The sequence below is a fragment of the Sarcophilus harrisii genome, chromosome 3, assembly GCF_902635505.1.
Source record: "Sarcophilus harrisii chromosome 3, mSarHar1.11, whole genome shotgun sequence".
Classification (NCBI taxonomy): domain Eukaryota; kingdom Metazoa; phylum Chordata; class Mammalia; order Dasyuromorphia; family Dasyuridae; genus Sarcophilus; species Sarcophilus harrisii.
In genome coordinates this window covers 245,160,464-245,176,403 of record NC_045428.1, presented here as the reverse complement: position 1 = coordinate 245,176,403, position 15,940 = coordinate 245,160,464, and the positions used below count along the sequence as shown (strand labels likewise).

General features: G+C 35.0%; 1 protein-coding gene across 5 annotated transcripts in view; it reads left to right on the top strand.

Moving 5' to 3' along the window:
* The window catches only part of EVA1C (eva-1 homolog C), an 84,417-nt gene that overhangs the window by 57,025 nt on the left and 11,452 nt on the right, over window positions 1–15,940 (top strand). For 3 of the 5 annotated variants that reach the window (XM_031959360.1, XM_031959358.1, XM_003763437.4), the window contains 2 exons: window positions 10,389–10,469; window positions 12,604–12,693. The exons of 1 other annotated variant lie outside the window; for it this stretch is intronic. In XM_031959360.1, the coding sequence (XP_031815220.1) occupies window positions 10,389–10,469; window positions 12,604–12,693 (171 nt within the window). The remainder of the gene's footprint in view (window positions 1–10,388; window positions 10,470–12,603; window positions 12,694–15,940) is intronic. One more of the 5 variants, XM_031959357.1, reaches the window with a different exon arrangement.

The window sequence follows — 15,940 nt, the reverse complement described above, 5'->3', positions numbered from 1 at the left end:
ATTAAAAATAAAAATAAAAAAATTACCAGGAATTTTTAAAAATAGATTAAACTGCACTAAGACTTTTTGGCATACTTCATATATTTACAAAATTAAAATTTAAAATAGCACTAAGACTTTTGGGACACTGTATATTGTTTAATGTTAATATTATATAGTATTTATGATTATATTAACATTATTAATATTGTATTTCTTTTAATTATGCTATGAAAACTTAAAATTGCACTAAGACTTTGGGGAGAGCCTGTATATGTAACACCTGACTGTTATTGTTTATGCTGATCCTAGAGAACTCATCTAAATTGCAGCAAATTTTTTTCCATAAGCATTTTTTCTTGCTATCTCAAAGGATCATGCTTTGTTGATTTGTATGTTGATTTAGGTAGGATTAGATCCGGAAGAGATTGGAGATTTTGTTTTCTTATTGGCCCAATCTCATGTACTTGGGATAGATTATAGTCTTACCATTATCTACACATAAATTCCAGGATGCTCAGATCTCTTTTGCAAATATTTAAATCAATTTTAGCAGGTGCATTAATCAACTTTTCAAAAATATTTTTGTAAGTCAAAAATCTATCAAGTGTTTAATTATTTAAATAAGCAAAAATATACACCTAAGACCATTATTGATGTTGGTCAATTTTGAGATTTTTTTTTTTTACTTCTAGTATGCTGCTTTAATTTGTCTTAAAGATAGTCCGCATCTCTGTGGGATTTCTTCACCTTCTTCCTAGTGCAAAACCTGGACCAGTCTGTAGAATGATTGAATATGTTATTCCTTAGAGAGGAGACTTTTATTCTTGGGCATTTTTGTGTTTTTTCAAAAACAGACAGATTAAATGAGTCAAATCTTCTAAGTAGCTGGCTTTTTAAAACATCTTTGTCTCTGCCAAATGTCCCTTAACTGTGTAACCTGAAGCATTCAAAAAAGATTTGCAGCTTTTGAGTATTTTTTAAGCTAGCTTTAATGGCCTCACAGGTTTTGACATTTTTGAAATTCACCCAAAAGAGACAAGAGTTCATGTTGATTATAAAAGAGACTTCAGAGAGTAATTCAGTAATCATTTTTCAAAGCAGACCTTTGTGAAAAAGATTAAATTTGAGTTTAATTAGTTATATTATTTCTGCCCTCTTCTTACCTTTTGCTATCTCCTAAATCAAGCCAACTATCTTGCCCTGCACAGACCTCTTAGATTATAATCCTTTTGTGTGAGGGAGCGAGGGTGGGGCAATGTATATACCCTTTCCACTTAACTATTTTTTCAAGGCATGCTGATGATATTCTCTGAAACAGCCAATAACTAACAACATGCTGAACTAATTTGGGGTACCCTAAAGTTCACTTTTCAATAAACAAGGAGACTGCCAAAGGATCAGTCTTACTTTTTGTTGCTGTTAGTGAGTTCTTACATGCAAATAAATACCCTGGGCCCCAATCTGCTAGTTATCCTGTGGCAGAAAGAAATGTTAAAATGTTTATTTATTCATAGCTTCACTGAGCTTTTTGTCCAGAGTCATTTCTTTTAGGCATGTTTGAGGATTTGCACTCATTTGCATTGGCAATAGATAATGTATATGTGTTGTCAATATAATTTAAACTCTGGATATTCACTTTGAATACTAATCACTCCTTTTTAAAATTTAGTAAAAAGACAGCAAATAGTTTTCATAATTTGCTATGACTAAGATAAATAATTTTCTGATAGCTCAGGTGACTTTTTTTCAAAATTGGGCTGGATATGCGATTCAATGGGCATGAATTCAAAACTTTTCCAGCGTGGCAAAATATAGGTGCATGCAAAAGCTTGCATTCTACCACGTGCTCTAGTAGAATCCAGGGTCACCTTCTGAAGCATCAGAATAAGATTTCAGTGGGTTGGATAAAAAGGGTGGGAGAGAGGCAGGGTAGTACACTGGAAAGAACACTATATTTACAATTAAAGGACCTGAACTTGAATCCCCATTCTGCTACTTATTACTACCATGTGGAAACCACTAATGGGTAGGCCATTTAATCTCTCTGGGCCCTGAATCCCTCCTTTATGAATTAAGGGAGTTAGAGTAGGTGACTTCTGAAGTCTTCTAGCTCTAACTCTATGATAACTGCAATTCTTCCAAAATATATTTTAAAATCACACTTCTCTGGCTAATGTTGATGTTATAATAGTTTTAATTCTAAATTTGAGACAGAAAGAACTGTAGGTGCCTTTGTATCAAGCCAATTTCTTTCCCTTCAATTCCTTAGTGTACAACATATATCTGCTGAAGCTGTGGGAAGGGGAATTCTCATATGCTACCATATATATTCTTCACTCAAGTGAAACATAGCTAGTATATATATAAAACACAATTCTGGCACTTTTCCTAGCAGCTAATCAACAGTATACCTTATCACAGAATTAAAGAGTCCTAGTGTTGGACAGTGCCATAGAGGCCAATTCAACATATATCTGAGCAAGAATCTCTTCTATGATATATCTGTTAAGTGTTCATTCAATCTCTACTTAAAAATGTCCATTGCAAAGTAATCTGCTCTCTCCTCAGGCAGCCAACGTGGGATAGCTCTAACTATTAGGAAGTTTTTCCTTACAGCAAACTTAAATAAATTCTCCCTCCCCCCATTTCTATTCTAGGGCTGCTTTTATGGTCAAGGCGAATAGGTCCAATCCTTCTCCAAGTGATGGCTTCTCAAATAATTATAGAGAGCTATTATACTTTCTACTTCCCAAGTTATTTCTTCTCTAGGCTAAACATTCCGTGTTCATAAACTAATCTTCATGTAACATGATCTTGATGCCTTTCACAATCTGCTCTATCAACAAGCATTTATTAAATCCTGACCATGTGCCAGGCAGTGTGCTAAGCCCTGGGGAGAGAAAGAAAGGCACACACACACACAACACACACACACACATACACATACATATACACACACACACACATATTTTCTGCCTTGAAGAGTTTAAATTCTGGTGTAAATAGATACATTGAAGGTACACACAGACTAGAAGGAAGGTAACTTTAGAAGGAAAGACACAGCCAGTTGGGAGGACCAGGAAAAGCCTCCTGCAGAAGGGAGTGTATGAGATGAATCTTGAAGGAAGCCAGGGATATCACAGGGACAGAGGTGAGGAAGGAGAGCATTCTCAGTATGGGGTACAGCCAGTGTAAAGATGCAGAGATAGGGCTTGATATGTGAGGAATAGAAGTACACTGTATCACTGGAGCACAGAGTAGGTGAAGGGAATGAAATAGAAGAAGACCGAAAAGGTAGGAAGGTGAAGGAAAGCCTTAAATGCCTAAGAGAGAGCTTTGTATTCCATCATGAAGGCAATAGAGAACCATAGAGTTTACTAAGTGGGTGTGACATGATCAGACTTATACTTTAGGAAAATCACTTTGATAGCTGAATATAAATAATGTCATTTGGTGTAGAGAAAGGCTTGAGGTAGGAATCAATTAGAAAGCTACTTCAAAAGTTCAGGTGAGAGGTTATAAAGACATAAACTGGGATGATGGCCTTATGAGAGACATTATTGTTCAGTCTTTTCAGCTGTGTCTTCATGATCCCATTTGGGAATTTCTTATTAGAGATACTGAAGTAGTTTGCCTTTCCATTTCCAGCTCATTTTACAAATAAGGAAACAGAAACAAGCAGAACTAAATAACCTCTCTAGGGTCACACTATTAATGTTTGAGTCCAGATGAAGACTACTGCTTCATTCCGAGGGTAGCTAAGCTACCTTTGGAGATATTGTAAAGAAAAAAATGACAAGATTTACCAACTGACTTGATGTATGGAGTGATTAGGAGAGAGGAATTGAGAATGATACCAAAATAGTGACCCTGGTCAACTGGAAAAATGATGGTTTTATCAATAGTAATAAGGAAATTTAGAAGAGGGGGGAACTTTTTAAGGAAAGATAATTAGTTCTGTTTTGGATTTGAGATGTGTTTGTTTTTGTTCAGTTGTGAACAACTCTTCCTCACCTCATTTGAGGTTTTCTTGGCAAAGATACTGGAATGGTTTGCCATTATTTTCTCCAGTTCATTTTATAAATGAGGAAACTGAGATAAACAGGGTAAAGTGACTTGCCTACAGTCAGACGGTTAATAAGTATCTGAAGCCGGATTTGAACTCGGGAAGATAAATCTTCCTGATTTCAGACCCAGTGCTCTATCCATTGTGCCATCTAATTAGCTGCCTTACAGGACATTCAGTTCAAAATTTCTGATTGGAAGTTGGTTTTACAGGACTGTTGCTCAGGAGAGAGAGAGCAGGACTGGATAAATAGATTTTACAATTAATTTAAATTTATTAATAGGGATAAAAATTAAATCCGTGGAAATTGATAAAATAAGATAAGGATAAGGTAAGTGAGAAATTAGAGAAGAGGGCTCTGGTCAGAGCTTTGCGGAGAACCCAGTTAGTGAGTGGAAAATCCAGCAAAAGAGATTGGGGAGTGGTTAGGCAGATAGGACAAGAACTGAGTTACAGCAGAATTGGAAAAAAAAAAAAAAACAATCCAGAGAGAAAAGAATATTCAGTAGGAGAAGTTTAGTCCACAGTGTCCAATGCCGTGGGGAGTCAAAAAGAATGAGGATTGAGAAGAATAGTTTTACTTAAATGGTGTTCACTCTTTCCTGGAGGTTATCCAAGTTATCCATGTTTTTTTTTAAATGTGTCATCCAGAATTAAGCACATAGTACAGAAAGAGTCTGATCAGGGCAGAGCATAGTGCTATTATTACCTCTCTATTCCTGAACAGGCTACCTCACTTTATGCAAATGTATATTTTTAACATTTGTGGTACACTAAAATCTCCAGATCTTTTTCAGATGAACTGTTCTTTAGTCATTTCTCTTAAAGTTTTGAAATCTACTTTTAAAAAAAACTTGTGTAAGTTTACTTTTAATCCTATTAATTTCATTTTATAAAATCAAGCCTGACTTTCCAGGTGTCAAGGTTTTTTTTGGATTATAATGCTGAAACTGAATTTATGAGCCATTTCCCTTTATCCTCCAGATTTGTGTCTTCTGTAGATCTGATAATCTTGCCATTTATTTCTTTGTCCAAGTCATTGATAAAATTGGCAAACAGTATAAGATCAAGTACAGAACTCTAGGGCTCTGCCTTGTGATCTTCTTCCAAGCTGTGATTCAAAGTAAGTAGTTTTTAGGTGACTTGTCCTTCATCTATTCTCATACAACTTTATCTCTTTTTAGATCCTTGTATACCTAAACTTCCTTTTGTTTGCATTTTTTTTTTTTTACCATGCTCATCATATTCTGAATTTAAATACCACAAACACTATTCCTATAGGATTTAGCAAGATATGTAAATTCCTCCTCTGGTACCTGCTCTTGTTTTGATCTTTTTTTTTTTTTTAATGAAGTTTAATGAGTTGCCATAGTGTCTACATTGCTCTCTGTAGGTTGACTTTCCTTTTCCTTTCTTTTGGAATATTTTCTTTCTGTGTCTTCAGGATTACATTTCTGAGGGTTTCCTGTTCATCCAGAACTGACTTCCCTGGGAGAGTTTTAGTTTGTAGATTCTTCCCTATCCTTTCTTTGGTATCTTTTGAAACCTACTGGCTTTCCTCCCTACTATTGCAGTTTATAAGATAGAGAAGTCTCATCCCTTCAAAGTTCTTGTCATTTCCACATCCAGTTATTAGTCTCCTCTTTAATCTTACCTTCCACCCCTGGCCAATTTCATTGTGTATTTATTTATTTTGTATTGTTTTAGAGCAGGTACATGGTAGTTCAAAATGCAAAGTCAAGTTTAAAAAGACTGAGTCAATGAAGCGGATAGTTAAAAACAAACAAAAAAGTCTTTTACTAATACAGAAAGCAAATTTATATGTACGCAAATAAAATGTGTATGCTATGTATCTTTATCTGTGTACCTACATATATGTATGCATACATATCATATACATACACTGTACTTGCCTGCCTAAGGCCTAAGGCCTAGTGCAGTACTTGTCATTTTACAAGTGCTTAAGAAATGCTAATTTATTTACTGAATGCCAGTTCCAGATCCAGAATAGCAGTTCTCCTCATTGTACAACCGCTTTTTGGATGCTGAAGTTATTAGTAAGTTAAGCCAAGAAGTTATTAGAGCCTCTGCTTTGAACAGTTGAATTTCAGTGGCTATCTCCATAACTGAAGTCTCCTATCTCTTATCTCCTGCTTCCCTACCAAATGATTTTTAAAAATCTTTTCCCAAACTCCCCATCTATTTCCTCTTTCTGTTAACACTAGTGAAAAATCTCATTTTAATTTTTGCCTTTCTTAATCTTCTCTCAAAGGCTCTACCATCCTTCTGTACCTGCTTTTTAAAAAAAATTTCCTCATATAAAATATACTTTTTAAATATGTAACACTACTTTGCACCTAATTTTTATGTATCCTAGTGCTATCGAATAAATTATTACTTTTTCAGAGTGATAATTTCATCTATACAACTCTTCTTATCAAATCTCAGGGATAGTGATACAGGTAAATTAGCCTCATTGCATCAGCATATTGAGCTCATTTTCTCCATTTTTGTACAACTTTGTAAGGCCATAAATTTTATATCCTTTAAATTTCTAGTTATCTTTATTGCTATTCTTCTTTTTAGATAATAGCTATTATCTTTAGATTCAGGTAGGTTCTTTGGCTAAGCAGAAACCATAACTCTGTCTCCCATAGGCATGCCCAATCTGAGAGAAATAACCTACAATTTGGGGAGATCCAGAGCCCCTCTTTTTCTAAGTCTTTGTTTCAAAGTTCAGTCTCTTGAATAAGTCTGTCATTATTGATAATGAGATTGGATTTTCTTTCTTTCTTTCTTTTGGGGTTAAGTGACTTGCCCAGAGTCATATAGCTACTACATGTTAAATGTCTGAGGTCAATTTGAACCCAGGTCCTCTTGAATTCAGGGCCAGTGCTCTGTCTACTGTGCTATCTAGCTGCCCTCTTGGATTAAATTTCTTGACAATTTTGTTGAGACCCCACTAAAATTGGGAAGCCATTATACTTTGCTTGGTTTTGGATGAGGATAAACTCTTTGAATAGATTGCTCAAAGCTGGGGGCAAATGACACAATCAAAGTTTATTAGAATAGATCTATCCCCTCATTGTAATAGTCATTCTCTTACTACTTATTAGCTATTCAGAGTTATTGCCACCCTCAAGAATACCTGGCTTCCAAGGACATATAAACCATGAGCTTGCTATTATGATTGTCTTTGACTTTTGAGAGGGCTATTGACCTTTTTTTAAATTAAAATGTTGACATTATTAATAAAATGAAAATTTTTGTCTCTAGAACTTTTTAAAATTCATAAATTCTTTTGCTCTCCTGAAATAAACCAGGAGCAGAGCAGCATACAGAGAACTACTTCATTTCTAATTGCAGAAAAGAAAGAGAGAAAGAAAAAAAACAAAAGAAAGAGAGAGAAAGAAAAAGAAAGAAAGAAAGGAGGAATGAAGCATGTTTGTTGTTTAAGTACAGGACTTGACCTATGAGTTGCAATATTATATGTAGAAAATTGCCAGGTGGAAAAACCATTTAGCATCATCTTGTATCATTAGTATTATTAGTTGTAGGTCTAGTTAAAATAGATTAAATGAGTTTCTGTTTAAATGTGAATTACTTTTAAAATCAACTAAACAAAGCTTGCAAAGACAGAATATCTTTCAAATCTCTCTAATGAATTTGCTCTTTTATTATGGCAGGAAAAAATCTCTTTAGATTTGAATTACTATCAAGTCTCTTTAAAAGGATACTAAGACCAGTCTATTTTTGAATGGCTCTAAATGATTTGGACAAATCTGGCTCTTTGTTCTTAGTCAATGGGTAGGTTTATTTATTTATTTTTTAATGTGCTACCCATATCATATTTACCCAAACCTTCTATGTATAGATTCTTCTTTCAAAAAAAGGTCACCTTGGCATTTCTCCCACTTTGAATTTCATCTTTGATAAATCTGATTTTTTCTTTCTTAAAGTCTGTGAGAATTCATGCAAGAATCAAGGTACTTTTCTTTTAGGCCATCTTTTGAAATACAGTTTGTAGACAGATAGATATATGAGAGCAATTTACTTTTCGGCAGGGAGAGAACATGATACTATGCTAAAAAAATTAGGACCAGTAACTAATTTCTTTCATTTTTTTCTGTGGTTGGTTAAGTGTCTTGCCCAAGTCTCATAGTTATTAAGTGTCAAGTTGCCAGATTTGAATGCAGGTCCTCCTGAGTCCAGGGCTGGTGCTCTGTCCATGGTGCCACCCAGCTGCCCCAGTTAATAAAAATTAATTAAACAGTTAATAACTGTTTTGTAGCAGTGCAGTTTAGTTTTCTCATTCCTGTGCACTGATCTATGAGTCATCATTTTGTCATGACTCAAGAGCCACTTCTTTGCTGGGGCATCTAGGGGCTGTAGTGGATAGAGCACTGATCCTGGAGTAGATTCATCTCCCTGAGTTCAAATCCAGCCTTAAACACATACTAGATGTGTAACTCTAAGCAAGTCACTAAACCCTGTTTGCCTCAGTTTCTTCAGCTATAAAAGAAGGAAATGGTGAACCACAAACTTTGCCAAGAAAATCCCAAAATAGGATCATGAAAGTTGGCACTACTGAATGGCTGAACAACAGTTACTTCTTTGCAAAAAAAGATTCAGCTGGTTTGACTCTCTAGAAAAGATGTGTATTAAGGAGCAATCCAAAAATACTTGGGTCCTACTACAATGGAAAACAGGACAATTCAAAGTTTCAGTTGAATTTCTCTCACCTCAATGCCAAAGGAAAAACAAAAACAAAAACAAGAGGAAAAAAAAAGTAAAGAGAGTAATTTTATCCTATTAAAATGCCTTGCAAATATACTTTTAAAAAATCATCAGGCTGTAAATATCTCATGACTTACACAGCTAGTATCTACCTCACTTAGATTTCCTGCATTCATCATTCTCCATCCCCAGCACTGCCTCTTCCTCCACCCTATCTCCACTGAAGCAGCTAGTAGTATAGGGAATGGAGCTGTAGGCTTCAAGTCTAGAAGACCTGGGTTCAAATTCAGATTCAGATATTTTTTAGCTGTGTGATCAACTTGGGCAACTTACTAAAGAATCTGCTCACCTCAGTTTCCTTAACAATAAAATGGGAATAAATAATAGTGCCTGCCTCATTGAGATAATGTATGTAACATGGTTAGCATACTAGACTCTTAATAAATGCTAACTCTTTACCATTAGAAGAAGAGAAAAAACCAAGCATCTCTCTTCAAACAAAACCCCAGAACATTTTAAGGCAAAATTTGTTCTTTCATACTTAATGCCTGGTTTCCACTGCAGATTTCTTGGACCATAGATTAGAGCTATTCTCCCAGTTGTATTAAAGCTTTTTAAAAAAAGTTCTATAAGTGTAAATAAAAAGCTTTAATAAAATTTTTAAAAATAAAAATGAAAAGATAGGTAAAATGGGTTGCTGTTTGTAGGTCTTCACTTACAGTGGAGGTGAAAAACTAATGTGGAGCAGTTTTGCTTGGCTGTATTTTTAAATCACTTTTTAGCTTTCTTTCTGAAAGCTAGAAATCAGGTATAACATCTCCAGCCTCAGTCTCTTGATTGTTTTCATGGATTTGTCTCCAGTAGATGAAGCTAGTGATACTCTGAAAAAAACCTATCATGTAATTTCCAGGAAAATCTTCATGTTTATTTGAAAGGAGGAGTTACTTAAAGCACTGAATAAAAAAGCAGATTAGATCAGGGCAGGTGAGCTAGGGAAGAATTAAATCTTGCCATCATTGACTGTTAATCATTGTAGCAAAAATAATATCCATGAAGTGAACTAACTGGCCTCTGTGCTTTAGGAAAACCCATATTCTGAGAAGTTATCTTTATTTTCCCTTTCATTTTCCTTTCTATCTGTCTCTGTGACTTCATCAATGTGGGGAAGTCTTGGTTTGGAAACTCCCTCCACCAATGCAGATTAATACTCCCTCTGCAACTTAGATTCGTGAAGAGTTGCTTAGAATACTGAAAGGTAAGGTTACTTCTTCATCATCACGTAGGCAGTATGTGTCAGAGGCATCTTGGAATCTGTCTTCGTAACCATAAGGCTAGCCCACTATTTGCTATCTTGAGACAACCCTTCTAGATTTTAAGATCAAACTATAAATGTAAGTTTCTAGAACAGTCGATTTCAATAATTCAGTAAACATTTATTAAGTGCTTACTATGTACCTATAACACATTGAATTTCTATGTCCAGTAGACACAGTGATTCAAATACTGTTTTGAAAAGTTTCCAATCTACATTGCAATTCAAAGAAAATCTCAAGTATAAATACTTTCAATTGACAGTTCAAAAATTTCTCTTTTTTATTTTTAGTTCCCCAAAACATACTTACAGCGGTTGATCCAATGGTTTCTAATCTAAATCCTTCTTTGAAGCAGAAAGATGGTGACTATGGTAATATTTATGACTTTACTTAATTGACATCTCTTTAAGTAAAGGTAGATAGTCCATGTGACCACAGTTAGGCACATATCTATTAGAATGAAAAGAAATATTTGGAAAAGGCATGTGTTTCATTGGCTATTAATAGTTTGTGATCGTCTTGCTAATAATGAGGTTGGATGATAGAGTAGGATGGCATTAGTCACAAATGCCCTTTCATACACAAACATATACATAGAACTTCCAAATGTATACCCCACAAGATTCTGAGACCTGAGGTTGGTTCTGCATCCAGAAGTCCAATAAATTTTTGGGTAATTAGGCAAATCTATAGGAACCTGCTTAAGCTAATTAAGTTGGCAGATGGCTTTATGCATCACTGGAAGTAGTGGCCATCTTTTTCTTTTGGATTTCACCTGAAATCTTATCTCATTCTTTTTTCTTTTTCCATGGATGAAGAAATATCCAGGCCTTTATATATCATTTATATCATTATATATCATTTAGATTGAAATTTCCACTTCTGTAATTCCTAAATGAAAATGACAGCACTTCAGGAGAGCATCCAAAAAAAAAAACCCACAAAAAATTGAGCTTTTGGTAGCTAGAGGCTCTTATATTACAGAGATAGGGAAGTAGATGTGTGCAGAGATGAACCTTCCCTGAACTGTTTCTACTTAGCTGCCCCACCTATCTAGGCTATGATATAAACTTGTGAATCCCAGTCAGATGCTAGCACCATGCATTTCTTTCTGGGTATTGCTTGTCACCATCACCCAGTATGAGTAATTGCATGTGCTGGGAGTAACTGTAGGGGTCCATCAGAAGGAGTTAGCTCTTCCCAGAACCATCCACAAGTTTACAGAATCATTTGACTGATTAGATCCTGATCTTTCAATTTCTGAGCATCTCCCAGTACTAATGAAACTAACCTGTGTTTAACACCAACCTTAATATAGAGCAAATCAGAGACAGAATCTTACCTTAGTTGGGTGGGAACACTGAAAAGATATACCATTTCTCTCTCTTCTGGGCTATTAGGAGGGGAACAAAGGGAAGAGGAGATGGAGGGCACTTTGCCATCTCCATGGAAAATTGAAAAGCCAGTAAGGGGTTCAGAGAAGAGTATTTGTTTTCCAGGACTCTACCAGCCTCTTTATATACTTCACCACTGCCACCCCCAACCATGAAAACTCTAGACAGGGACTGCTGTCCTTGCTATTTCCCCTATGAGAACATGGAACACCAGGATACTTTCCACCCATTTTTCCTTTTTTGTCTCCTTTGTCCACCTCTTCGGTGCCCCATAATCTGCAGCCTCTAAGGCTGTTGTATTAAATATGGATGAGGACTAGATTTATTACTTCATTAGTATAGAAAATCCCCAGTGGGGGAAATGCCTCTAGTGATGCTAGTTGGTCCTTTCTCTGCCATTTATTATTAAAAATTGATATTTAAAAAGTCATGGAAGAAATAATTTAAAATTTTTCTTAAACTTGGATTTTTATAATTTTTCAATTGTAACCAGAAAGCTAGAAAACCCAATTATTCTTTAGTAATTTTAGGTTTATTTTTTAACTGTGGTTAAGAATGTAAATAGCAGAACTTGTTTGTAACTGTTTTTGGTCTGCCCTTTTCAACCCCTAATGATGTTCAGACTGAGGAACTTAATCATCTTTAGGATGAGAAAGCAAATTGTACAGCCTCCCAGTCTACATAGATAAATAGATAAATAAACAGACAGACAGACATTCAGAAAGACAGTCAGGTAGACAAACAGATGGGTTACTTATTAAATGCTTCCTAAGTATCAGGAATTGTGATAGACATTGCAAATGTGATGTATGCTTTTCACTATTTCTTGCCATAATGTTATGGATGAGGAATGGCTCACAGTATCACTGCCATTTAACAGTGAGACCCTGTGGCTTTTTCTAACATATTCTCTAGAAATTTTGTTATCTAACATGTGATAGTGTCCATTGACCCTATGACAGACTATTCTGTTGCTTAGTAGTTTAGATACAGGTATTGGGTATTCTGTGTTTTAATATTATATGAATGATCATGATTTAGCAGCATCACTTATGGGTATATGTCTTGTGAATCAACTGTGATTAATTGGTCTTACATTTTCATAAAACAGATATAAACTTTGATCCAAGCGAATCAAAGGCTCTGGCGAAAGATGGAGTTATTGTCAGCAACTCTTTGGCCACGTTTGCTTACATTAGAGGTAGGTCAATGAATTGAGGTTATCTACAATATGCTAATGGGTTTATCTAAGTCTGGCTAACAAATGAATTATTTAAAATTACAGTTTTGGAGTCTGAATAATTAAAGAAAAAGAAGTTGTTTCCTTTGACTTTTAATCTTCCTTCACAACCTTAAACTTCAAACTATTCAGATATAAATAAAACAATGAACAGGGAAGACCAGTAGAAGAATATATGATGAAATAGCCCATTTTAGGAGCAATGGTCAAAAGACTGTTTTCTGTCCTTTAAAACAACATAAAGAGCTTAAGGTCTATAGCATACTGACTAATATTAAAATTGGGAATGGTCTATGGCATACTGCTTAACATTAAAATTAGGAATGGATATTAGGGATATTCAGCCCCTTACTGTGGCTTGGAGAGCAGTAAATTGAAAAGTTAGTTTATAAAAGACCATATCTTATTTCTTCAACCCAGTGGCAGAGTCATGCGATGCAAAGATTGCTTCATTATCAACCAACATTATTTCTGGGCTGTCACAGTCAGTGAAAATCAACTCTTCCAAATTAGTAAGGGCCAGTAAATTGATAGCTTAGGATAGTATGACTGCAGATTTTCTTCGATGAACATTCTATGACAGCACCATCCCTGATCACTTTTTAAAATGATCACATTTTGGAGTTTTCTACCAAGACATTTCCATGATGCCTGATTATCTTCCTTAGTTTTAAAAAATATTGTTTGCTTTATTAATATATTTTGCCTTTATACCACAGTAATTTCTAGTAGAAAAACTGTCCTTTCCCCCAACTGAACCCTCTCATGATAAAGAGTAATAGTTAAGCAAATCCTATCTAATTCAATGACTATGTCTGATTGTATATGCTACACTGTGTCCTAATAGTCCTCTGCCCTTCTATTATAAATAAAGAAGTACTTTTTATTTAAAAATATGAAAGAGTTTGCAAATTTGTGCCATCTTTATGAAAAGGTCATTCTGATCTTCTTAGTGTATTTCAGTTAATATGTGTTGCTTTTAAGATATGATTTTTAAATATATAAATTGTACCCCCCATTTAGAAGTATCATATATATTATATATGATATGGTATTATATATTAGATATGTAATATGTAATGTGTATGATATAATATAATATATATTTAGAAGGATTACATATGTATCATATATATGCATGCATACACACATACGCTTAACATGGAATATTTAAAAATTAACTATCACCCTGAAATCAATTTTTGGTGGGCATAATTTGTCATTAATATTTTGACATTAATATTCAAAGCAAATAGAGCTATAATTGTTCAGTCATTTTAGCACTATTTTTTTGTGACTATCAGAGAGAGAGAGATAAAGAAGGAGGAGAAGGAGAAATAGGAAATGAGAGAGAGATAGAAAGACAGAGACAAAGACAAAATCAGAGAGATAGAGAAAGAGTGACACACACACACAGAGACAAACATTAAAAACAGAAAAAAATAAAAGAGAAAGTGACAGAGAGAAGGAAAAAAGAGACAGACAGAGAGACACACACACACATAGATTGCTTAATGCATTGTATTAAATTTTAGCTACATTAATTCAATATGAAAAGTTTTTTATATTAAGCACAGAAGTGGGGGTCCATTAGCTCTAGGATGGTCAGAACCACGGAATGTCTTAGTGACCTTGAAAAGCTGCTTTCTCACTTGGTCTAAGTACTGTGCTGAATGAGAAGGGAAGATCTGGAATATGCATTGATTCTCAGGAACCACATTTCTGCCTCTTTATAAATGGGTTTCTTTTTTTTGTGGGGGAGGCAATTTGGGCTAAATGATTTGCTCAGGACCTCCTCACTCCAAGACCAGTGCTCTATTCACTGTGCCATTTAGCTGCCCCTAAATGGATTTCATTAAAAAAAATTCTATCAAGTAAACAATATGTTATTAGTCTCTGTTTTGAAACCTCCTCAGTCAGACATTTTCTATTGTTTGAAGTTGAAGTCCTCCTTTTGATAGGTAGTAAGCTTTGAGGTGTGTGGAAGGTGGAATAGAGTTAAAAGAAGACTGGTCTTAGACTCTGAAGACCTGATTTCAAGTCCCAAATTCAATCCCCCATGAGTTATGTGACCATGGGCAAACCACTGAAGTGTCCGCATCTGTAAGATGGAGAAATATAAAATTGTACAACCTGCTTTACAGGCTGCATTTTAGGAAAGCACTTCATAAACTTTCAAGTATCAAAGACTATACAAATGTAAATTGTTATGAGAGAAATGATATTTATTATGTAAGGAAAAGAGTTTCCCTCCTCACCTCAGATCATATTAACACATAATGAAGTTTGAATAAGTAAACAAGGTGTCTCTATGGGATGAAAAAATCTTCCTTTCCCTCCACCATCGATCATGCTATTGGGAGCTAATGGACCAAAAGGAGTGATAGTGTATCTTACAGAGAGTAGAGACTCATCCAAGGACAGAAATGGAAACAAAGATAGTCACCCAAAGGAGCAAAAAGCTTCAAGGATATATATAATTTATATAAGAGAAAAATTCCAGCTCTGGAGTCAAGGAGGAAGCAAACCCCCTGGTAGTCCAACTGACCTACCTACCCAACTGACCTACCTGAAACAGGAAATCATAAGGACTCTGTGAGGAGAGGAATGACTTCCAGGTTGTATGGTACCAAGCGTTGAGTTACTCTTTTCCATATGTGGGAGAAATCGTACTTCAAATTTAAAGGAGATATTTTTGTAATACTGCTCTTATTATGCTAGTTGAGTAATGTCTTTTGATAAAAGCTCATTAATTCTGTTGGATAATTGTTCATGGGCAGCACACTAGTTGGGGTTTCAGTACCATAGTAGGAGTAGCTACCAAGAGAATATAAGTTCCATGAGGAAAAGGAAAGTACTTTAAAAAATTTTTATCACAAGTGCATTGGACAATACCTGGAATGTAGTATTTGCTTTAATAAATGTTTGCTGATCTTTTCAACAATACAATAACTCAAGGTAATTCCAATACACTTGTGATGGAAAGTACCATGTGTGTCTAAACTATGGAGACTGAACATGGATCAAAACATAGTTTTTTTTTTTTTTCATCTTTGTTGTTGTTGTTGTTTGCTTGTTTTTTTTCCTTGTATTTTTCCCTTTTGATCTGATTTTTTTTATGCAGCATGACAAATGCAGAAATATGTCTAGAAGAATTGCAGAAGTTTAACCTATATTGGATTGCTTGCTCTCTTGTGGGGGGAGGGAG